Source organism: Coregonus lavaretus (genome assembly GCF_964263955.1).
Source record: "Coregonus lavaretus genome assembly, chromosome: 22".
Taxonomy (NCBI): Eukaryota; Metazoa; Chordata; class Actinopteri; order Salmoniformes; family Salmonidae; genus Coregonus; species Coregonus lavaretus.
Window position 1 is genome coordinate 31422679 of NC_140009.1, and position 26080 is coordinate 31448758.

General features: G+C 43.0%; 1 protein-coding gene across 1 annotated transcript in view; it reads left to right on the plus strand.

Annotated features, from left to right (window-relative positions):
• The window catches only part of LOC311149978 (arf-GAP with coiled-coil, ANK repeat and PH domain-containing protein 3-like), a 94071-nt gene that overhangs the window by 35293 nt on the left and 32698 nt on the right, over positions 1-26080 (plus strand). Inside the window, exons 2-4 of the mRNA XM_084187198.1 lie at positions 18985-19042; positions 24807-24926; positions 26013-26066. Coding sequence (XP_084043324.1) covers positions 18985-19042; positions 24807-24926; positions 26013-26066 — 232 coding nt within the window. The remainder of the gene's footprint in view (positions 1-18984; positions 19043-24806; positions 24927-26012; positions 26067-26080) is intronic.

Genomic DNA, 26080 nt, shown 5'->3' on the forward strand with positions numbered 1-26080 from the left:
AATAGAGATTGCATCATCTGTGGATCTGTTGGGGCAGTATGCATATTGGAGTGGGTCTAGGGTTTCTTGGATAATGGTGTTGATGTGAGCCATGACCAGCCTTTCAAAGCACTTCATGGCTACAGACGTCAGTGCTACGGGTCGGTAGTCATTTAGGCAGGTTATCTTAGTGTCCTTGGGCACGGGGACTATGGTGGTCTGCTTTTCAACATGTTGGTATTACAGACTCAGTCAGGGACATGTTGAAAATGTCAGTGAAGACACTTGCCAGTTGGTCAGCAAATGCTCGGAGTACACATCCTGGTAATCCGTCTGGCCCTGCGGCCTTGGGAATATTGACCTGCTTAAAAGTCTTACTCACATCGGCTACGGAGAGCGTGATCACATAGCCATCCGGAACAGCTGGTGCTCTCATGCATGCTTCAGTGTTGCTTGCCTCGAAGCGAGCATAGAAGTGGTTTAGCTCGTCTGGTAGGCTTGTGTCACTGGGCAGCTCGCGGCTGTGCTTCCCTTTGTAGTCTGTAATAGTTTTCAAGCCCTGCCACATCCGACAAGCGTCAGAGCCGGTGTAATACGATTCAATCTTAGTCCTGTATTGACTCTTTGCCTGTTTGATGGTTCGTCAGAGGGCATAGCGGAATTTCTTATAAGCGTCCAGGTTAGAGTCCTGCTCCTTGAAAGCGGCAGCTCTACCCTTTAGCTCAGTGCGGATGTTGCCTGTAATCCATGGCTTCTGGTTGAGATATGTACGTACGGTCACTGTGGGGACGACGTCATCGATGCACTTATTGATGAAGCCAGTGACTGATGTGGTGTACTCCTCAATGCTATCTGAAGAATCCCGGAACATGTTCCAGTCTGTGCTAGCAAAACAGTCCTGTAGCTTAGCATCTGCATCATCTGACCACTTTTTTATTAACCGAGTCACTGGTGCTTCCTGCTTTAGTTTTTGCTTATAAATAGGAATCAGGAGGATAGAGTTATGGTCAGATTTGCCAAATGGAGGGTGAGGGAGAGCTTTGTATGCATCTCTGTGTGTGGAGTAAAGGTGGTCTAGAGTTTTTTTTCCTCTGGTTACATATTTAACATGCTGGTAGAAATGAGGTAGAACGGATTTAAGTTTCCCTGCATTAAAGTCCCCGGCCACTAGGAGCGCTGCCTCTGGATTAGCGTTTTCCTGTTTACTTATGGCCTTATACAGCTCATTGAGTGCAATCTTAATGCCAGCATTGGTTTGTGGTGGTAAATAGACAGCTATATTTTGGTTACTACATGATGACACACTTTTTTGGTTACTACATGATTCCATATGTGTTATTTCATAGTTTTGATGTCTTCACTATTATTCTACAATGCAGAAAATAGTAAAAATAAAGAAAAACCCTTGAATGTGTAGGTGTGTCCAAACTTTTAACTGGTACTGTATGTCATCAGTTATTGGCAGATGATCACATACATCTCCAGTGGCCTGGTGTCCTGGTGTCCAGTGGAGAGGGCAGGGGACGGACTGTGCTGACCAGACCTGGACTGGACAGGTGGTTGGCTAGAGAAATTAGAGTTGTTGTGATTTACAACCATTAGCTTAATCCATGCAGATCTGATCCGTCAATTACTCTACAGGAAGAAGACCACAGTGTTCCTGTGCAACTTCATATGTGTTGCTGTATGTGCAACACACTATCACAGCTTACTGTGAAATAGACACAAATTACTTATTTGAAATTCGTGACAGGCACACAAAAAAAGTAAACTTTTTTCGTGTGCATTACATGATTTTCATCACAACGCATTTTGTATGATTTACATGAATTCCAATTTGTTGTGGCTAACGTTAGCTAGGCTAGCTAGGTGGCTAACGTTAGCTAGGCTAGCGGTTAAAGTTGAGGTTAGGGGTTAAGGTTAGGGTTAGGTAACATGCTAGCTAAGTAGTTAAAGGGTTAAGGTTAGGGTTAGGAGTTAGGTTAAAGGGTTAAGGGAAGGGTTAGCTAACATGCTAAGTAGTTGCAAAGTAGCTAAAAAGTAGTAAGTATTTGCAAAGTTGCTATAATTGTCCATGATGAGATTCGGACATGCAACCTTTGGGTTGCTAGACATTCTCATTATACACCCACTCATCCTCCCAGACCAACCTCCCTCATATCGTTTCTGTCTTAAGTAACATACTTTATCTGTGATTGAAATTCACTGTATAAAAAAGTGTGTACTGCACAATTTTTTTTGTGTGCCTGTCACAAATTTCCAATAAGCAATTTGTGTCTATTTCACAATAATCTGTGATACTGGGTTGGTGGACAAGCTCCAATGGTAGCCGGATGTGTCAAACTCTCAAGAGATAGCTTAAAAGTAGTAGAAACAAGGAAAACTCTTAATTACAAATTGTCCTGCTGCTGACGCTGCTTAGTGACAAAAACATGGAGCCACAGGCTCCACCAATGATGTTGATGATGCTTCTCTGAAAGCAGGAAACTGACACACATGCCTTGACCTATCACTTATTTATCAGGAAGGAAGGATTCCACAGGTCAGTGCTCTGACGGCCTGCTAGTGCTACTAGCCCGCACACCATAGAATAGAATTGAATTACTAGAATGCACATTCCCATTCAAGTCAACGTTTCGTGATGCATTGACCGGCAAACTCATGTAATTGCCATGGTCTGAGGGGCTTCTCCAGTTCTAGTCATTCCATTTCTATGCCCCAGCCCACCCCAGCCTCAACATCTCCCCTGGCCTTCCCCTGCCCACCTGAGGCCTTAGCCAGAGGCTTATCACGAACGTCCTCCAGCCACACGGCCACAAATCCCAGCAGATTCCCAGATAAGCCCTGGTGCTTGTAAAAGATGCTTGTAAAAGTAACAATAGAACAACAGCTGAAGAAAGAAATGTGGTATTTCACAATAAGTGAGACATGGAAAGGTTGGGGATTTTGTGGGTCTGAATGGATTTTTGGTTATTTTCTCTGAAATATCGTAGAGTATGTATCTGCCAAGTAGCAGTATTATACAGACATCTGCTTGAAAGCTGTCCCCAAGTTACAGCTTTGAAATATTAGCGGAAAAGGCTGACACAGGAAAAAAATTTTTCAAGATCTAGCTCGGATAAGAGAATGAAACATGGTATTTTCATAAGACCTTTTTGAATAAAAAAGAATGTTGCTTAGGCCTGTGCAATTTTGGTTGAGATTTCAAACCATATTTCAGTGTAATAATAGTATTTCACAGATTGTTGTAACACTGCATCAATCATGTGGTCCTCTGTAGCTCAATTGGTAGAGCATGGCGCTTGTAACGCCAGGGTAGTGGGTTCGATCCCCGGGACCACCCATACGTAAAAATGTATGCGCACATGACTGTAAGTCGCTTTGGATAAAAGCGTCTACTAAATGGCATATTATATTATTATCATTAATTGTTGAAACGTGGTACAGCAACTGCATAGGTCATTTGCCCTATGAATCTGTCTGTCAGACATTGTCTCTGTCTGAACGGCTGCTAAAATTAGATGATCCAGATGTTTTGCCTATTTGTATGGCTTACAGTGCCCTCAGCTAGGTTAGAGTTGGCCATGATGTTACTTTCATTATTCAGGCATCACAAAATCTCCAAAAGATTAACAGACAACTTCACAATGTTTGAAAAAGCCCTTGTATAAAGCTTGAGCTCTATCTTTTGATCTCAGTCAAAATGGTACAGCTCTTTCTTCTGACTCTCTTCCTATTTCTTTGACATAATAATATTTAGTTTTATGATATTATTGACAATTTAGTGCTTTAATTTGTTGTACTACAGTAAATCTTCATAAAAAATGTGAATATGTTCCCTCTCTGAATAGAGGCTTGTCTCTGCAGTCTTGGTGGTCATGAACTGGACCAGGAAGTCAAGACAGACATATTCTGAAAAGAGCGGGAAAGTAGCTTCTGTACCGTAGCTTCCCTCAACTTTTGCCGCCATTCATAACAACAGTGCTCTGTCTCTCGGACACGCTCAGTGGGTCTGTGGAGACATACAGGATGGCTCTGTGTCTTTTGGCAGCTATCTAGCCCAGCCCCACTCACCCAGCCATGCAATTTCTTTGGTTGGTTTTCGTGAGGTTTGAGCCTTCTGTGTGATGGGGCTATCCCAGTCACCCAGCCAGTCCATTTCATGCAGGTTCATGAGTTTGTGTGGTCTGAGCCCTCTGGCAGGCCAGGGGCAGCTGCTCTATCCCCAGGGGTCAGGACACCCTTTCAGGGTCACATCCGGGTCACAGGAACAGTTACACTGTGACGAATTAGGCTATTAAGTGCCAGGGATTTATTAGCTGTAGCTCCTCCAGATTATAGGAGGTAATTGATTGGTGTGTGATTTATATTTATCGTTATTGATTCATGCTAAATGATACCTTGCTTTGTGCATTGATAATATGTAAGTATTCCTTACATTTCCCAGCTGAAAGGAAGTTGCCAAGTTAGATGGGCAACGTTTGACACAGAAACGCTATCCATCACCATGTCTTTCAGACTGAGTGAAACCTTTCAGCTGAGGTGCTTCGACAGCAGCTATTACCCTCCAGTGTGAAAGTGTTGCTGTAGAGCAGAGGTGGGAGATGGAACATTCCTCCAGTGACAGCCATGTAAAGACCTCAGACACAGATGGACTACATGGAAAGGACAATGAGGAGCCTGGGGAGTTACCTGTCTGTGTTTCTTGAAGTACAACCCCATGCCAAGCAGTAAGACAGTTGATTTAGTAGTCTCTCGTTGACTCTGGGGGCTGAGATGAGTGATTTAGAGACCTTTCTGCATTGAAGTCGTGAAGAATTTCTGTGGACGTAAACAGCATAGCTCCACACACCTGCTGATTCTAAACTGAACAAAACGTGTGATATTTATTAGTTATGTAGGGCTTGGGTAAAGACTAAATGTCACTGTTGCATTTTCGTAGATTTTCAAATTCAGTTGAGTCTTCTACAGACGATTTTATGAATCTATGAATGCTCACTGTCTACTGACTAGTCATTAACTGCTGGAGTTGAGTGTTGTTTTCTGAATTTCTTGGACTGTTTTGTAGAGTTTGAACAATAACCAGACAGCTTTGGCAGCAGTATGGCAGTAAGGTTAGGAACAGAACACCGTTCTCATGGGCCAGAGGGGGCTTATTTGGTTTGAATGTCTCTGTGGAAGAATGTGTCTCTGTTCTCTGTTCTCTCTATGGGCATATTGAGAAGATGGGATGCATGTGGTCAGATTAAATGAGAATGTTCTCCTCAGCTCAGCTCAGCTCTGGAGCTGCCTGTGAAATGTTGGTTGTTGTTGGACGCTGCCAGAGCTAACGTCTCTCTTTCTCCCAGGGAGGAACAGAAAGTATGTGCACGCCACGTGTTGTTCAAGGCTCAGCAAGATACTTGGAGTTCCATGTGTTACTTTGTAACGGTTCTCTGACTAACGGCGTCCGGAGTACCTTGTTTTGATTTAAAATAGGAGGTGATCCAACGGATTCACAGCTTCTTATCCAATAGGACATTGCTAAATCGTTATAGGACAGCGCTAGCCAATACCCTGTGTCGTCTCTGACACCCAATGAATGCACTATAAAGTTCAAAAGAAAACAAAACATTCAAGATATTTGACTTTCTTAGATTATTGCTTTTGCCAGTGTAAACACTAACTCATTATTTAGCCCTGAGGTGGAACATTTTGTAAAGCTTTATGTGTTTGAGTCATTGCCATGGTTTGATCTATGGGGCTTATAGGGAAGCGTCATAGATGAGATGATGGGCATGGGAGGTGTCCTAATGCTGGGCTAATCCAGGACGCATGGGAATGGGAGGTAACATTGAGCTGTTGTCCAGGGGAGCGGTAGTCATCAGAGAGGCAGCAGTGAGGCAGCAATGGGAAGGGAAGAGGCGCAGAAAGCAGACGGTCAGAAGTTCATCCTCAGCAAGAAGGCGGTTGGTTGGTCGTCTAGGTCAGACACAGGCCAGCCAGTGTCCAGCCCATTGGAGGGGCAGCCATGATATCTTCCGTAAAACCCTGTTGATTTTGGAGAGGTCAGTGTGCAGTCAGGCGAGGAAAACATTACCAGGAGCCAAAAAACGAACCCCCGTCTCTACACTCCTCATCCTCTTTCCTCCAGCCTTCCATCCAGACAACCAGACAACATTCTGGATTAGCGAGGTTGGGGGAAGGACTCGTCCTTAGCACACCAAACCACTTCTAATTCCAGTTCCAGAGAAGAGATGAGATATCACTGTTTAGAGCTTCTCTGTCAGGCCAAAGTGAGCTCAGCTGGTCTATGCATGCAAATAAGCCTCACATCCCAGTGCGTGTCTATGGGGAATCCGTGTGGGGGAAAATAAAGCACATGCTGTGTTGTTTTCACATATATTCACACGCAACACTCAGGTTTGGTAGACGGTAGACTGACTGCTTGCTGGCTCCAATCTGTCAGTCTCAATAGGTGTGCCAACTTCCAAATCCTGCACAGGCATCTGTGCTAGCTAGGCACAGTGGCCATAGATTGCCGGCTGGGCATAGCATGGCAACTTTTGTGGCACGTCTGGCCTAGTGTTCTCCCTCCCCTCTGCAGTGGAAGACAGGCAGACCAGACGTGGTTGGTAGAGAATGCCTGTGTGGCTTGTCTCCCTGCCAGGAAGCTAAACTGGTCTATTAGATGATGGCGCTGCCCAGATGAATCCACCGACTCAGTGCCAATTTCAGAATGTAGGACAGAATGTACTGTTTATGTGGACTCAAACTGAGCATCATTTCTCACTCTTATGCAATCTGCTCTCATAAGATGCAGTCTGACAAAGCGATCCAAATGTTGTTTATTGCGGTGTTGTAGTGTTTTTTCAACATATAGTTCATACCCTTGACCGACAGTAACCTTTTCTCTCTGTGTCTCAAAGCTGAGGAGAGAGGGGAAATGGTGCGTGTGTTCAGGAGTGTTCCGGAATGGGGAAAATCGATTCCCAGACAGGCCCGCATTCAGGGCCCAATCCCCTGAATTCCCAGAATCCCCAGGCCCCATTGTGTGTGTGCGTTTGCGTGTGCGTGCGTGCCTGGATGAGTAGGGTCAGGTAGCAGAGAAGGCTGTCATTGTTACTTTAGTCAGAGCTGCTTTTCTTTCAACGAGAGCCCTGGGGAGGCTGGCTGAAGGTTTGCATGCAGCATGCAGCTTGGGTGGCACACAGAGAGCGTGGTAGGAAGTAAAGGAATAACCTAGATCCTTTTGTCATGTTCAGTTGTAGGCCTATTGCTCTTTTTTCAGCCAAGGGTATGAGAATTATACCTCAATTTTGTTACATTCTTTTCTTCTCTTGATTTAGTAATTTGATTTCAAGCAGTCATTTTCTGTTTACCTTTCCCCCATTGGCCAGACAATGTTTTGCTAAGCAGTGGAACAACTTGATGTCCAACTCAGCAATGTATCTTGCTTCCAACCTTAGTGGTGTAGTGTAGACCCTGGTGGTCCTTGTGTCCATTCAAAATACTCAATGGGTGGGCTAAGGGGAACCGTGAGGGACGTGTGTGTGTGTGTGTGTGTGTGCAAGTGTCTCGACTCTATGATGATTGCCCTGGAAACTGAGTTCAGTACATTGTTGCCACTCAGCTGTTGGCTACTTGGGGAGAACATGGGGGGATGGGAGGTGAGGAGAAATGGTTCCAGCTGCATGTAGAGGGATTCTGCGTTGTGCTGTGTCCTGTACGTAGACCTACAGCAGTGTGAAATGGTTGAGACTAGGGCTGTTGCGGTGACCGTATTACCGGTAAGGAGTCATGAAGGCAAAAAAAAAAAAAAAAAAAAAAATGAAGGCAGTCAAATTCCACGTGACCGTTTAGTCACGGTAATTAGGCTTCTCCAAGCTCTGATGCTGCTGATTGTCATTAGTAGCCTACCAAACTTGCTAACTGCCTGGTACTCAGCACTCTATTGTCCCTCTTATCACTCTGACATCAATGCAAATGTGTTCAAAAATCTAATCAAACACTTAATTAGAGCCCACGAGCTCATGTTGCGCAACATTTATATAGGCTATGCAATTGCACAAGAAAAGAGAGTGATGGCCTCTACTAAAAAGAGGAGGATCCCATCACCTTCCTATAGGCTAGGCCTACTGTGTTTATTTCTCAACTTTCCTAATATTAAGCACATTGTTTATCTTTACAACTGGTGTATAGCCTACCTGGCTGGCATGAAAATCAACCATGGGAAAAGCGTCCTCCATTCGCTATTTAAGTGCATAGATGACATGTATTTTTTCCCAGCGACCCTGTTTCGAGACATGTGCATGATAATGGTCCATTCTAAATCAAAACAAAGACAAGATTAAATCAAGAATAGTCTGAAGGGTGACAATATTAGCCTATCCCTTGTGAATTATATATTATCACTTGTGAATGATGCCCAGCATAAGAAACTGACTTTTTTTTTGGCTACTTTTATTAATCATAGTCGCACACCTCATGTAGCCTAGCCCATAGGCCTATATGTTTGAATAAGGTTTGTATCAAAACTAAAGTGGCCAATTAACTTCTTAAAATTAAGCACATTAATCCGCTTTACAAGGGTTTAGAGCCTAACTGGCATACATAAGCAGCGCTTGAGTTTCAAGTTTGGGGAAGATAATTTTCACCATAAAAATGCACCTTTATACTAAAAGCTTAACATGCATAATCACATTTGCAGTCACTTTTGATAATGGTGTTTTCCCGCCAATGGAACATTTGCGCTTATAGCATACTGTCATGTGCACATTGCTGCGCTTATAATGTGAAGAAATAGCCTAATAGTTGATCAACATTTTAAGTTAAATGTTCTGGTCTGTTGCGTCAGCCACATTGTGTAAAAAATGTTTTTTGATGCTAGTGTTTGTATTAATTTGGGATCTATTGCATCCCACAACTGTCCCAGACTATGTTTGGAATATTTATTTCTCGGACATGTCGTGACATGACTTTAACATTAATCTGAAGACTGTTATTTCATTAATCTGAAGACTTTTATTTCTCTAATCAACTAACTATGTTTAATTGTTACCCGATTAAATTAATCATGTAACAATTAACTCATTAGGATCTGGGGCACCACGAGAGAGTTCTTTAAAGAGTTACCCTCTCGAATTAAACTCTAAAAGGTCTTTACCTATCACATCTATAAACAGTCAACTTATTAATCATAACCTCGTATCATATCATAATTCTGAACAGTCGTAACCTCCTTGCATCTGCAAAAACCCTAGCCTTACTCATGATTCAGTACTACACAAATTGGTTTAATTATTTATTTACTAGCTAATTAAATGTGAACACAGGATAAACATACACACTCTGCACCGGTTATTGACTGGAGAAAACAGGTCCCTAGCGGAATGACAACAACATGGCTGCTAGTTAAAGAAGAGAGGGAGGGACAGAGACACTTAACATTGGTACATTCAGAAACTACTCTCACCTACAGTAACCATATACTTGGCACATGAACCGCCGCCCGCTTTGAGTAAGAAATCATGAATGTATTTACGTGAAATGCCTGGGTTTGCCGGGGATCTCCTGTTGAACAGGGCAGCCTTGGAAATGAGGTTGGGCCTTTTTGCGGCACGCTGGTAAGGCTCTGATTGTTTGAAATGGTTCCAACAGTCTTCTACTGTTGTCCTTCTTCGTAGTTGTCCGGTATCCGGTAACTTGTCTTGTAGTCCTGAACAGAACTACAGAATTGATTTTCCTTCCATTCACTCTTGAAGTTGCTTCTTTGAAGATAGGCTAGCCATTCGCTTTCGAAGATACCTTACTTAGGACAGCTAATCAGCCGTACCAGTGATTGTCCGGGAGGTGAGTTTATTTTCTTCACCTCGTGTTGAGATTCAAAGTTCCAACCATTTTAAATGTGTAGCTGCCGGTTCACCCTTTTCTGCTCTGATGTGTTTTTTCTTAACCCATCATTTATACATTCTGGTCAAAAGGGGCGGTTCCGGCAGGCTGGCGCGCAATCTGACCTCACTTTGGGCGGCGATTACTCACTCTGCAAAGCTCATGGAAAACAATTATCTCTTATAACTTCTCAAATCACATCCCTCTCTTAACAAAAATACTTTCATCATTTTTCATATTACATGCACAACGCATAGTATGGAAACTTCATACATGTAGTGGGTATACTTTCCAAGTTACAGTATTTCCTTTATAAAAATGTTTATGACATCACAAAATAACAAACAAAATGACCTTAGTGTCCTATAGATTGCCTCTGACCATTCCCCATGTTCTATGTTAGAAATATTGTTCCAGTATTTGTTTTTGAACATGTTAGAGTTTCAGCGGGATAAAGTCTGTTGAAACAAAAAACATTCCTTTGGTGAATCTTGAGAGGGAGAGCCTGGATCGTCTCCCTTGATTTACAACAGGATGTAAGTTGTTAATACCCACTAGTTCTTTCCTCCCCCCTCTACGGGTGAGAGGGGGTCTGATTTAAGTTATTCATTGCAAACTTGATCTGACCTATTTGGATTCTCGTGGACAGAATAGAATAGGTCGACATTTTTACTATGGGGCATAGTAGATTGACATAGGCTAGTGCTTTTGCTGTTCATTAGGCCTACTCATCTTGTTGGCTGACGAAAAGTAAATGTGGACAGTTCTTCGGAATTGGATATGGACGCGCGCAGTTGTGTCCCCGATGTGTCTGTCTTCACTTGTAGCCTGTGAGAAAGACCCGATCACGTGATGGAAGAAGGGCACAACGGCCACTGGTCGCAAAAGGCATGGATTTCTTTAGGGTGAATTACGGCCACAAAGGGGATGCCGCCGTGAAATTCGAGGCATTATCAAGTGCTTGTCAAATTGTGAATGAGAGACTAATAAAGTGTGTACAGCCTGTGCAAAAAACAAGCAAAGCTCATGCCTTTCAAGCAACTTTTTTCAAATCATCATTAGAGTCGCATCATGCAGCCTTACAATGTATTAAAAATCTAAACATATACAGTTGAAGTCGGAAGTTTACATACACCTTAGCCAAATACATTTAAACTAAGTTTTTCACAATTCCTGACATTTAATCCTAGTAAAAATTCCCTGTCTTAGGTCAGTTAGGATCACCACTTTATTTTAAGAATGTGAAATGTCAGAATAATAGTAGAGAGAATGATTTATTTCAGCTTTTATTTCATTCATCACATTCCCAGTGGGTCAGAAGTTTACATACACTCAATTAGTATTTGGTAGCATTGCCTTTAAACTGTTTAACTTGGGTCAAACGTTTCGGGTTGCCTTCCACAAGCTTCCCACAATACGTTGGGTGAATTTTGGCCCATTCCTCCTGACAGAGCTGGTGTAACTGAGTCAGATTTGTAGGCCTCCTTGCTTGCACACGCTTTTTCAGTTCTGCCCACACATTTTCTATAGGATTGAGGTCAGGGCTTTGTGATGGCCACTCCAATACCTTGACTTTGTTGTCCTTAAGCCATTTTGCCACAACTTTGGAAGTATGCTTGAGGTCATTGTCCATTTGGAAGACCCATTTGCGACCAAGCTTTAACTTCCTGACTGATGTCTTGAGATGTTGCTTCAATATATCCACATAATTTTCCTTCCTCATGATGCAATCTATTTTGTGAAGTGCACCAGTCGCTCCTACAGCAAAGCACCCCCACAGCATGATGCTGCCACCCCCGTGCTTCACGGTTGGGATGGTGTTCTTCGACTTGCAAACCAACCCCTTTTTCCTCTAAACATAACGATGGTCATTATGGCCAAACAGTTCTATTTTTGTTTCATCAGACCAGAGGACATTTCTCCAAAAAGTACGATCTTTGTCCCTATGTGCAGTTGCAAACCATAGTCTGGCGTTTTTTTATGGCGTTTTTGGAGCAGTGGCTTCTTCCTTGCTGAGCGGCCTTTCAGGTTATATTGATATAGGACTTGTCTTACTGTGGATATAGATACTTTTATACCTGTTTCCTCCAGCATCTTCACAAGGTTCTTTGCTGTTGTTCTGGGATTGATTTGCACTTTTCGCACCAAAGTTCATTAATCTCTAGGAGACAGAACACGTCTCCTTCCTGAGTGGTATGACGGCTGCGTAGTCCCAAGGTGTTTATACTTGTGTACTATTGTTTGTACAGATGAACGTGGTACCTTCAGGCATTTGGAAATTGCTCCCAAGGATGAACCAGACTTGTGGAGGTCTACAATGTTTTTTCTGAGGTCTTGGCTGATTTCTTTTGATTTTCCCATGATGTCAAGCAAAGAGGCACTGAGTTTGAAGGTAGGCCTTTAAATACATCCACAGGTACACCTCCAATTGACTCAAATGATGTCAATTAGCCTATCAGAAGCTTCTAAAGCCATGACATCATTTTCTGGAATTTTCCAAGCTGTTTAAAGGCACAGTCAACTTAGTGTATGTAAACTTCTGACACACTGGAATTGTGATACAGATAATTATAAGTGAAATAATATGTCTGTAAACAATTGTTGGAAAAATGACTTGTGTCATGCACAAAGTAGATGTCCTAACCGACTTGCCAAAACTATAGTTTGTTAACAAGAACTTTGTGTAGTGGTTGAAAAATGAGTTTTAATGACTCTAAGTGTATGTAAACCTCTGACTTCAACTGTAGCCCAACTTAAGTTACATGAATAACTCTAAATTAAGCATTTAGGAGTACCTATTTCTTTGTTAACTGCTCAACACAAAATAGCCGCATGTGTGCACTCCCTCAAATCATTTGGAGAAAACATTTATATTTTATTCAGCTCTGTTCAGTTGTATTCTTCATACTATAAAATAATGCCATGGAATTCTAAGCAAATCTTGTCTGCTAAATGAACTCGTGTAGCCCACAGTCATATGGCATAGCCAGATCAGGGCCTAACATAAGGACAACGCAGAGTATGTTATTCTGTTCTTCTGAAATAGACTACATTTTCTTCATATCATGCTTCTTTAGACCTGTCTAAAATAAATAATGGATTTATTGTGAAGGTGTAGGCTATATTACATGGATTTGTTAGACTTTTTTAAATGTTGATGTTCCAAAGGTCTGCATCAGTGGCTTGTAGGCTATGTGTGGAAGCCAGGAGATGCTAAATTTGTTTATGTTAATTAACGGTCAATTACTGTGAGACCGACAGTTTTTTGCTTGACAATCACCAGCTGACAAAATTTTGTGACCGCCACAGCCATTTAGGGCTTAGGCTACATGTTACATGCAATAGAATCAATGCATCAAATGACAGTAGCACGCTCTGTCTCCCAGTGTGGTGTAATCGAAGCATAAATGAGCAATTATTGCTTTGCAGATGTGTCAGGTCTATGAGGCCATTAGTGCAGAAGTGTGTGTTCAGGAACGTCTGAGGGTAATGCAGCAACACTATTATGTAGTCTAGTGCACTGAAGTGAGCAATGTTTTTCAGTGGGTTTTTAGTGCAGCACTCTCAGAAAAGAAAGCAGTGCAGCCAGAGATATAACTTTAAGCCTTCAAGAGGAAAGAGCATGAGTTAAATGAGAGCTCAGTAACTTGAGGGTTTGTAAGATTGAAATAACATACTGAAGAGACTGTAGCTACTGCACGTGTTGGGGTAATAAGATATTTTAATGGCATTCGAGGCAACTATTTTGTTCTGAAAATAGGTTGGGATGGATTTGTTTTAGAAGGGCATAGTTGGCCTCCTGTAGCTCAGTTGGTAGAGCATGGCGCTTGCAACGCCAGGGTTGTGGGTTCGATTCCCACGGGGGGCCAGTATGTAAAATGTATGCACTCACTAACTGTAAGTCGCTCTGGATAAGAGCGTCTGCTAAATGACTAAAAATGTAAAAAATGTAAATAATTGGGGGCATCTGTCTGACCCTGCATCACACAGTGGCTGAGCAGAGGTCTGGGCAGGGCATGGGGTGATGGGGTATAAGGAGACAAGCAGCTAGCTAAGAATAACCCTGGATGCAATTTAAGGCCAAAGGGAAGGGAATACAGGGAATCCGCTCAGAGACACATCCCCCCCCATCAATCACCCATTCAGCCATGCACAAGGGCCTCAATTAGTACTAATGCAATCAATATTCCAACAAAATGCTGTCGACCCCCAGAGAGGAAGTGCCTTTGACACAATAGGGCCCTCAGACAGAACAGGGACCCGCCGTCCCCAGACCCCCTCCCACCCCCCTTTCCCCCCAAATAGCCCACTCTCCTCCCCACTAACTGACTGTAAACACCCTCTCTGTCCCCTGTCATATCAAATTATGTTACCCTAATGTCCCCATTTCTAAATGATGATTTTTAGAGCTATCAAAGGCAAAACATTGTTGATGGCTTATTGGCTACATTTCTACATCAAAAATATAATTTGAGATTAAAGAAACTGGGCAGCATACAAGTATACTCACAATTGATCAAACAGTCCAGTCAGTGATTACAAAGGATCACTTGCAGCTAATGCTCTGTTCAGTTTCGCAGCTGTTCTCTCTCTCATTTGTATGCTGGGCTGTCTGAGGGTGTTTTGAAATCATTAATTGGTTGATTGGGTCCCCCACTGGGGGGCGGGTTTGACTTCCAGTAGGTTGGTGCGTCTCAGCTGGCGTTTGGTTTGGTTGTAGCTCTGATGTTCAGTCAGTGTTCAGGGGTCAGTACCTCAGGTCTTGGTCCTGTCTCTGGCTCTTTCCTCTCCTCAGCAGACCCTCTGCTCCTTACACACAGAGGACAGGCCAGGCCACCAGCCACCAGTCAGCTCTGCACCAAGCAAGGCTGGGTGGTGCTGGCTCTCCCAACCCTCAACTCTCAGGGGCCTCTGGCTCAGCTGTCTGTCCTCTCTTCTCCTCCATCAAGTCCATAGCAGTCTGCCCCTGCCTGCTTACTATTGACAATGACAGAGCTGCAGACTACATTTTGAAGTTTGGCTGTGTATGGGTGTTCTTATGCATATAAGCTTAATGCAAATGTACAGCACCACAATACAACTCCTGCCAAGAACCTCAACTGTCTCCAGGGTAGCTGGCATGTGAATCCAGTTAGGATGAGAAGTGGCCCATGAAAGAAGTAAGGGAAAACAGAGGCGTTTTGTGTTTGGAGTCATTAGTTTGGCATAGTAAACATCACCTCAGCCCTTCCCTTCCTTTCTCCTGGGGAAGTTCAGTCAGCATGTCAACGGGCCAACAGCAGCCAGAGAAGCGCTTATTCAGCACAATCGTACTGTTTATTATTTTTCACACACACAAGCGCGCGTGCGCACACAGACACACACACACACACTGCTCCAGATCTGCAATGTACCATGTCAGAAAAAACACTTCCAGATTATGCCTGCTAGGCCAAGCTAGTACCTCCAGCACTACAGCATTAAGCTGCCCAAACCTGTTAGTGGCTGCTACTGCACTCAACTCATGTGAGTTTGTTCATATTTCATCAGACGTCAGGACACACCATTAATCCTAAGTGTCCAGTCATATAGGTCAATGAGGTGGACATAGCACTTTTTTGTGGAACGAGTAAGGGAACTAAAGACATGTTTATTGTTATTGAGTGGCAGTAAAGGTCTATTGATGACTTATTTACAGCAGTGGTCCATTGATTAGGCTACTCAGCACAGGCTGTTGTCAAGGCTGTTGTGTCATATAACCTATCCACTCCCTGTGGTGTGACTGTGTGTAGAGTAGGGGTCGACTGACTGACTTCCACAATGGGATCCACCGCAGCCCACTTCGGGGATGGTTACCATGGCAAAAGGCCTGGGGGCGCTGTGCGCATCCATTATGGAAGTAATGTGCAGTGAGACGGGGCGATGGGGGTGAAGGGCCTGGGGGCCAGGGGGAGCAGCTGTCCCCCAAGCCAGCCCCCGACCACAAGGGAGAAACATCTGGAAGGCTAACAGCTGCAGGGGGTCCACTCCATGTTAGCTCCACTAGGCTAGTGTAGAGGAGAGACGTGTTGCCTGCAGGGGGTCCACTCCATGTTAGCTCCACTAGGCTAGTGTAGAGGAGAGACGTGTTGCCTGCAGGGGGACCATGCTCTAGTACTGTACAAATGACAAGAGAGGCTAGCCCCCGCTCTCTATACAGGAGTTTTTGAACTAAAGCCCTTTCCTATCTAGCTTGTCTATGCTTGTCTATGCTTCACTGTTGTCCTTTATTACCAATAACAATTGTTGATCAATAGCAACACTATTGATTAGATACTGTAGGAACTAGGAAGAGTGTTTACCGTTATTTTGTGCTCACAGTCACTAGAAGGACAACTCCTTTTGGAAGTAACTTTGCAGAGAGAATAAACTCGGATGCTATTATAAATGGGTCACCATTTCAGCATCACGCATTGCAGACACATGGGAGAGTAAGATCAACATGACATTTCAAGAACACTCACTGTTATGCTGCCTCTACATAGCTCTACAAAAGCAGAGCTTATCATATTATATTAACAGGGCTGTTTAAAACTGTCATCAGCTATTTAAAAAAGCATGAGTTGCAAGCAGTAGGATTACTGGTAGGTGCGGTCAATAGGCCTAAATGTCTCAAAGCAGAATTAGGTAAGGTCATAAATAGGGGAATCAGTTTAGGTTATAAAAAGGGGAATCAGTTGAGGTTATAAAAACATAGAGCCAAATGTTTGGTATTGATTAGGCAGCAGTATGGTTGGAATCCATCTCTAAGTCTGACCTTCCGATATTCCCTGTTCGTAGTATTCAGGCATGCTCCAGTTGACTGACAGTAGTGAGAGTAAAGGCTGTGGCAGAGCGAAAGGCCAGAGCACGTGGCGTCCTTCCTCCCCTGAGCCAGCCAACTGGCCTAATCTACAGTACCCTGTACGGTCCTCTGTAGCTCAATTGGTAGAGCACGGCGCTTGTAACGCCAGGGTAGTGGGTTCGATCCCCGGGACCACCCATACGTAAAAATGTAGCGTCTGCTAAATGGCATATTATATTATTATATTATACCCATGGCCAGGGGGATGGAGAGGGACAAAGGGAGAGAGAAAGAGAGGGTGAGAGAGAAGAAGGGGAGAGAGGGGGAGGATTGGGAAAAGGGGGAGATAAAAGGAGAGAGGAGAGGGAGAGCGAAAGAGAGAGAGAGAGAGAGAGCACTGCTGTGCTCTGCAACCTCTATCTCCTCTCGTTCCAATGGAAAACATGTGAGAGATGTGCTGCTGCTTTCTGCTAATATGGAGTCACCTCCAAAAGTATTGGCACCCTTGATAAAAATTAGCAAAAAAGTATGTATAAAATAAATAAAACAAATACTGAGCTATATTGTATGCTCAATAAAATGGGAAAATTATATACTTTTAAACTAATAGAATTGCTCAGAGAAAGATATTTTGTTTAACAAGTAATAAAATACATTCTAAAAAAAGATAGTTGTCAGAATTATTGGCATACCTAAAGATTCTTATAAATATTTTTAAAGAGATTCTCTGGTACTTTTGCATACTTTTTAGCTAGTAGTTCTGAAAGTAGCGCTCACAAGCCAAAAGTGGTCACCCGAAAATTGCTTACCACGTCAGATATGTGCAGATACAGTATGTGCACCACGTCATTGCTCTCAGTCTATCGCTCTGTTGTGTGTGCATCTTGCTAGCTGTCACTCAAATGGAGAGGGGCTAAAGTTGATTGCTGGAACTTGAATTGCTAGGGGGCTGGCCCACATAGGGGAAAATGTAGGGAAAATGTCGCCACACAGCTTCCAGTAAACAGTCACTTTCAAACTAGGGATTTCGTGGCTAATTAAGCTAAAACAGTAATTCTGCTAATCGATTATGCATGTATGAACTACACATTGACACATCCAGCCCAAAGCAGGAGGTTTAAAAAAATACTTGCCAAAGTTCCGGAGCATGTCTTTAAGTAACTGTATTTGGTAACATGAATATCAAATCTCTTTGTCATCCATCCCTTTGTCATCTATCATGGGAAAAGGCAAAGAATTCACAAATGAAAAGAGACAAATGGTTGTTGCCCTTCATAAATCAGGCAATGGGTAAACCGGGTTGTTTGTGTCCTGGATGCTGATTGGCTAAAACAGCCATTCAGACGTGTGTATATCAGAAGATATACCACTGGTATGATGCAAAAATACTTATTTACTGTTCTGCTTATGTTGGTAACCAGTTTATAATAGCAATAAGGCACCTTGGGGGTTTGTGGTATATGGCCAATAAACCACGGCTAAGGGCTGTGTCCAGGCACTCCAATTCGCATCAGTATTTGGATTATATATTTTATAAAGTATTTTTTGCTCATCTTTATCAAGGGTGCCAATACCTTTGGAGGTGACTGTATCTATGATGTGTTTTCTAATTTACACTGACTGACTCAAGTCAAGTGTGACCTTCCCAATCCCACAGGGTAGTGAGAAAGTATGGGAGGATGATCAGAAGATATAGATAGAGATGGATCTGTACCGATTTCACTGAGTTGTTATAATTATGTTACAGCCCTTCGCCCATATCCCTATATCACATCACCATTTCATTTGGTCTTGAAGCCATCGCACCCTTTAATATGGTCTCCAAGCAATCTGAGGAAGCCTCCCCAGTGCACACCCACAGCTGAGGCTTGTATAAACAGTGGTGTGGGCTAGTGGCTAGGACAGGGACAGCGTGGGCCACTGTGTAACCCACTCCCTAAGGGCAGGGCAGAGGTAGAGGTCCCATGTGCTTTGGGGTGTGGTGGTAGCAGTGACTAGATTAAGAGTTTTTGGGGTGTGACTGAACCACAGCTCTGCAGAACATCTTGTCACTCTGTTATGTCTGAGCTCAATTGTTTTCAGCCAGCGTCTCTCTCTGTCACTTAACTAGTTAACACTTCCCCAGAGAACTCCCAAACTGGCCTGTCTCAGCTTGAACATGTCTGTGTTCAGATCCAAGAACATCACTGTCAGTCTAAGATGTATGTTACATCCCTTCTCTTTCCAAGGATATGGGAAATGTGTGGTACAGTCACAGTGTATAGAGCGAAAATCATTATGATAAATGCAATATAACTCTTCTCTGTACTAATAAAACTGTTTTTATTTTGCAGGGCAAACATTAATGAAGTGGAGACGGAGGTGGTAGAGATTGAAGTTAAACTAGACAAGGTAAGAAACCTTTGTTTTAATAACCCTTTATCTTTTAGCATTCCTCAGGAAGCCTTTTCAACTAGCCTCTATCCTATTATCCCTGTAGTATAAGCCATATTATAAACTGGGTAGTTTGGGTCCCTGATACTGATTGGCTGAAACAGCATTTCAGCCGTGTGTATATCAGACAATACCACGGGTATGAACCAGAAATACCTGTTTACTGTTCTATTTACGTTGGTAACCAGTTTATAATAGCAATAAGGCACCTTGGGGGTTTGTGGTATATGGCTAATATACCACGGCTAAGGGCTGTATCCAGGCACTCCGATTCGTGTCGTGCATAAGAACAGCCCTTAGCCATGTTATATTGGACATATACCACACCCCCTTGGGCCTTATTGCTTAACTAAACCACTGTTGTCCTGCTAACTGTTGGCTTCAAGTGCTCAATGGTTTTATTTTGATAGAAAGCATGTGATATATCCATTACAGCATATTTAGGAGTTCATTTTGAGCTTACTGTACATCCCATCTACTACTACACTGATCATGGAATGAGATTACAGGCATATACACTGAGTATACAAAACATTAAGAACACCTGCTCTTTCCATGACATAGACTGATCAGGTGAATCCAGGAGAAAGCTATGATGCCTTATTGATGTCACTTGTTAAATCCACTTCAATCAGTGTAGATGAAGGGGAGGAGACAGGTTAAAGAAGGATTTTTAAGCCTTGAGACAATTGAGACCTGGATTGTGTATGTGTGCCATTCAGAAGGTGAATGGAAAAAAAAGACAAAAGATTTAAGTGCCTTTGAACTGGGTATGTTAGTAGGTACCAGGCGAACCGGTTTGTGTCAAGAACTGCAACGCTGCTGGGTTTTTCACGCTCAACAGTGTCCCGTGTATATCAAGAATGGTCCACTACCCAAAGGACATCCAGCCAACTTGACACCACTGTGGGAAGCATTGGAGTCAACATGGGCCAGCGAACATGGAACGCTTTCGACAACGTGTAGAATCCATGCCCCGATGAATTGAGGCTGTTCTGAGGACAAAACGGGGGGTGCTACTCAATATTAGGAAGGTGTTCCTAATGTTTCGTATACTCAGTGTACAGGACTGTATATTGCAGGATTAAAGGATGAAGTGATAGTAGCTACCAGTTTAAACCTGTTAACCTGCTACAGTACCCAACTGCCTACTAGAGTGCCCCATTTACACACACACACACACACACACACTGATTAACAAAGTGGCATGTAGCCCTCCTATCTAGACAACCTGAGTAGGACTAGTTGGAGAGTCCTACTACTGTACATTTACATCCATCAGTATAACACTGTATGCTTGTAATGGGATGGCCTGACTTTGTTAAACCACTGACTACTGGGCGTGACTAAAAAGGAAAGCATAATCTCACTCAGTCGACTTGCTTAATGTTTCAGCAGCTCAGGTTTGTGTGGGCTGAACGTGAAGTGGCAAGGCAGGGCAGGGGGGAAAGGGAAGAGGACTGACAACATTAGAATGCATTAGACTGGCTTTCAAAGCATTGGGTTACCCTCTAACGAGGAAGGCTGATGCTTTGTGGTAATGCTCATGATGTCACCAGTCCGTTTGTTCCATTTGATCTTGAATTATGTGAGTTATGTGTCAGTGGAGGTTAGTCTGCTGCTTTACTCTTACTTCACTATCATCACTGTTGGCATCCTGCACTGGGCTGCAAATGAGCATTGACCGTGAAAATGCAGAATGTTTCAGTTTGACATTATACGGCTATTTGGCTCGTCAGATGTCATGATTTGGGTGTTAATATACTGTACATACATACAGGTAACTGACAAAATAATGGAAACACTTGAGTAAAAAAACACTTTAGTCGGCAAGAGCGTTTGGCCAGAAACCGAAAGGTCGCTGGTTTGAATCCCTGAGCCGACTAGGTGAAAAATCTGTCAATGTGTCAAGGCACTTCACCCTTAATTGCTCCTGTAAGTTGCTCTGGATAAGAGCGTCTGCTAAATGACTAAAATGTAAATGAGGGAAACAAAGTATATTGAAAGCAGGTGCTTCCACACAGGTACAGTGAGGGAAAAAAGTATTTGATCCCCTGCTGATTTTGTACGTTTGCCCACTGACAAAGAAATGATCAGTCTATCATTTTAATGGTAGGTTTATTTGAATAGTGAGAGACAGAATAACAACAAAAAAATGTTATAAATTGATTTGCATTTTAATGAGGGAAATAAGTATTTGACCCCCTCTCAATCAGAAAGATTTCTGGCTCCCAGGTGTCTTTTATACAGGTAACGAGCTGAGATTAGGAGCACATTTTAAAGGGAGTGCTCCTAATCTCAGTTTGTTACCTGTATAAAAGACACCTGTCCACAGAAGCAATCAATCAGATTCCAAACTCTCCACCATGGCCAAGACCAAAGAGCTCTCCAAGGATGTCAGGGACAAGATTGTAGACCTACACAAGGCTGGAATGGGCTACAAGACCATCGCCAAGCAGCTTGGTGAGAAGGTGACAACAGTTGGTGCGATTATTCGCAAATGGAAGAAACACAAAATAACTGTCAATCTCCCTCGGCCTGGGGCTCCATGCAAGATCTCACCTCGTGGAGTTGCAATGATCATGAGAACGGTGAGGAATCAGCCCAGAACTAGGATCTTGTCAATGATCTCAAGGCAGCTGGGACCATAGTCACCAAGAAAACAATTGGTAACACACTACGCCGTGAAGGACTGAAATCCTGCAGCGCCCGCAAGGTCCCCCTGCTCAAGAAAGCACATATACAGGGCCGTCTGAAGATTGCCAATGAACATCTGAATGATTCAGAGGAGAACTGGGTGAAAGTGTTGTGGTCAGATGAGACCAAAATCGAGCTCTTTGGCATCAACTCAACTCACCGTGTTTGGAGGAGGAGGAATGCTGCCTATGACCCCAAGAACACCATCCCCACCGTCAAACATGGAGGTGGAAACATTATGCTTTGGGGGTGTTATTCTGCTAAGGGGACAGGACAACTTCACCGCATCAAAGGGACGATGGACGGGGCCATGTACCGTCAAATCTTGGGTGAGAACCTCCTTCCCTTAGCCAGGGCATTGAAAATGGGTTGTGGGTGGGTATTCCAGCATGACAATGACCCAAAACACACGGCCTAGGCAACAAAGGAGTGGCTCTAGAAGAAGTACATTAAGGTCCTGGAGTGGCCTAGCCAGTCTCCAGACCTTAATCCCATAGAAAATCTGTGGAGGGAGCTGAAGGTTTGAGTTGCCAAACATCAGGCTCGAAACCTTCATGACTTGGAGAAGATCTGTAAAGAGGAGTGGGACAAAATCCCTCCTGAGATGTGTACAAACCTGGTGGCCAACTACAAGAAACGTCTGACCTCTGTGATTGCCAATGTTACGAACCCCGTGGCTTTAAAAGTCTAGGGTGGATGGAAAAGAGACCCGTAACATAATTCATGCAAATCGTGACATGGAAACAGTGAGAACAAAAAATACACCGACAACCATAAGCTACCGTCAAACATAATTTTTTTATTTTGAACACACGGTAAAGGTTTGGGAAAAAGGGCTAAGCAGGACCCAAGAAATGAAACAATAATGTAAAAAAAAACTAAACTAATCTAGCCTGCCTCAAGAACCGCTAAGCTACTGCTAACCATACAAAAATTACAGTGGGTGGTCCGCTCAGTTCTAACTAATGTTTTTAGACAATGTCTTCCTACGGGTAAAGAATGCCCAAGGGCAACTCGCTAAATCCCCCTTTTCCCAGAAACACACAACATAGTTACCATACAGAGTAACCAACAAATGAGTGAGTACACAAAAAACAGGACACCACAGTATCCATACTCACATACGAAAATAGTCTCTCTCTACAAACACAACTGACTGGCTTTTTAAACAATGGGATGTGTAAGTGAAAAACCAGAAACAGGTGGTGCAATACAGAGGAATGTCCACTGATTGGTCCACCTCAGCAATCAGCAGACAAACGGATGTCGGACAGGTGGGACACCCCAACGACCACCAATCAGGAACACAAAGGACACCTGTGATTAGGGCAGAAGGAGAAGAAAAACACAATAACACACACAGGATACCTGTATCCGTAACAGCCAACAAGGGTTTTGCTACCAAGTACTAAATCATGTTTTGCAGAGGGGTCAAATACTTATTTCCCTCATTAAAATGCAAATCAATTTATAAGATTTTTGACATGCATTGTTCTGGATTTTGTTGTTGTTATTCTGTCTCTCACTGTTCAAATAAACCTACCATTAAAATTATAGACTGATCATGTCTTTGTCAGTGGGTAAACGTACAAAATCAGCAGGGGATCAAATACTTTTTTCCCTCACTGTATGATTCCTGAGTTCATTAAGCAATTAACATCCCATAATGCTTAAGGTCATGTATAAAAATGCTGGGCAGGCCATTATTTTGGCTCCCATGGCTATGCCCCCATAGGATGACAATGCCCCCATCCACAGGGCACGAGTGTTCACTGAATGGTTTGATGAGCATGAAAATGATGTAAACCATATGCCATGGCTGTCTCAGTCACCAGATCTCAACCCAATTGAACACTTATGGATGATTCTGGAGCGGCACCTGAGACGGCGTTTCCATCACCATCAACAAAACACCAAATTATGGAATTTCTCATTGCATCCATCCAATAGAGTTCCAGAGACTTGTAGAATCTATGCCAAGATGCATTGAAGCTGTTCTGGAACGTAGTGGCCCAACATCCTATTAAGCCACTTTATGTAGGTGTTTCTTTATTTAGGCAGTTACCTGTATGTAGCTTACATCTTTTGGTATTCATTGTTGAATAATAAACATATGTGAGACCATGTATCAAGTGTTATGCCCAAGGGTTTTTCAGGTTATTCATACCGTTTGGGTTTGAATTTGACTCACCCATGTTAACTCTCACCAGAAGCCCAAATCTACTAGTGTACTGTCACAATACACTGAAGGGCATTACTCTACCCCAACAGGAACCCAACTGTCAAACCACTAATCCTGCCTCTGTCTGCCTTTTCTTATCCCTCAGTAGGGAAACAGGTGGGACTCTCCTCTCAACAGAAAACACTGGCAGCCCATTCCCAGTTCACTCCCGAGGGATTAGCATGAGAGGATAGGGTTGGTTGTCCAGCCCTGAGTTGAGTCTGGCTAGGAGCTGTGAGGAAATGTCAGTTTGCTTGAGAAGGCCGTCTTGAGAAGGGTGAGAGAGAGAGAGGCTGGCCTTGATTCAGTGTCTTGCGAATGTAGAAAGAAACAACACACATTGTAGTGAACCATACATAGGCTACATGTCAGAAGTTCAGCTGTCAGAAGTTAAACATTGTGACAGGCCTTTGGTGATTTCCTAGGTTCAAGTCTTCCACCTCTCTGTAGATTCCTATGAACTTAGAAATGTGACTTGTCATCTTGCTCTTTATTTGTCAGTGTGTGGATTGTAAGAGCTCTTTCGGCAGTTAGATCCTGTCCAAAATGTCCATATTGCAACCATAGAGTAGATAAATCAGTCTATAGATGTATCTTTGTGGTTGTAACCAACAAGTCTTTACATTGAAATCCACACTTTTAATTCCCCAGTCCTGGACCGCATTCGAATGAGTAGGTGTGGCCAAACTTTTGACTGGCACTGTATATCATTTGATGCTCTGTACGCGTACTCTACTTTCCTCTACCTACCTCCACACACTCACTCATTCGCTCCGTCTCTTTCTCTCTCCTCTCCTCCCCTAGTTGGTGAAGCTATGCAGTGGAATGATCGAGGCAGGGAAGGCGTATGTCAGCGCCAACAAACTCTTTGTGAACGGGATCCGGGACCTGTCCCAACAATGCAAGAAGGATGAGATGATCTCGGTGAGGTTCAGTTGGATCCGGAATGCCATATTCCAGAATGTCTAATAAGCTGTCTTCTATGTGTTAGGTTATAGCGTCATAACCTTGTTATGTTTATTATTATTATTATTATTATTATTATTATTATTATTATTATTATTATTATGTATTATGCACTTTCACTATTTACTGGATATTAATCATATACATTACAGCACAACACACCTAGGCTTTCGGCAGGTAGCCTAGCGGTTAAGAGCGTTGGATCAGTAACTGAAAAGTCGCTGGTTCGAATCCCGAGCCAACTAGGTGAAAAATCTGTCGATGTGACCTTAAGCAAGGCACTTAACCCTAATTTCTCCTGTAAATCGCTCTGGATAAGAGCATCTGCTAAATGACTAAAATTAAAATGTAATAATATCTAAGTCCATCACATAAAATGTATTCCTACAAAGCACAAACTAGCCTTTTGGTACATATTAAAACACACTTGAATGTCTTGGGGCCAAGCTCTGTTTAGTGCTTAGTCTTGGAAGTAGTACTTTCCTGCTCTCTGACTGTGTGCCTGAGTAAGTCTGTGTGTAAGCCTGATTACTCTACTAATGGATTAATCAGTGTCAGTGGAAGGATCAGGCCTGGAGTGGAGGCTCACGACAGTAGACCTACGTCTTGGTCAGGGTTCCAGGACCAGCGTCTCCATTACTTTCTCCATAAGAGCTGAGTGTATGCCAGAAGTAGTAGACTCGTTGCCGCCAACATTAAGTGGTATTAAAGGCCTGCTAGTGCTTGGCTCTCCAATGGCTTCACCCTCATGTCTAATTCTTGTTAAATGCTGCTCTTATTTGTATTTTCCATAGAAAAAATGAAGAGTCAGGCCTGCAATTATGTTTCCCTCCTCTCTTAGTCTTGTACAATATGGGGGACAAAATCCATCAGTAAAATTGAAAAATGTTAACTTAATTTTACTATTTGTGTATGTAAATAAATAAATGAAATTATACTTGGCATGGCAGCATTAGCGAAGGGAACAGGATCTCTCTGTCTCTAATCTTGTTAAAAGGCTGTAATACAATATTCTGAAGCTATTGTGTCTTGTTTTCCTTGCAGGAGTGCCTGGAAAAGTGCGGGGAGAGCCTTCAGGAAATAGTCAACTACCACATGGTAAGTCTCTCTCT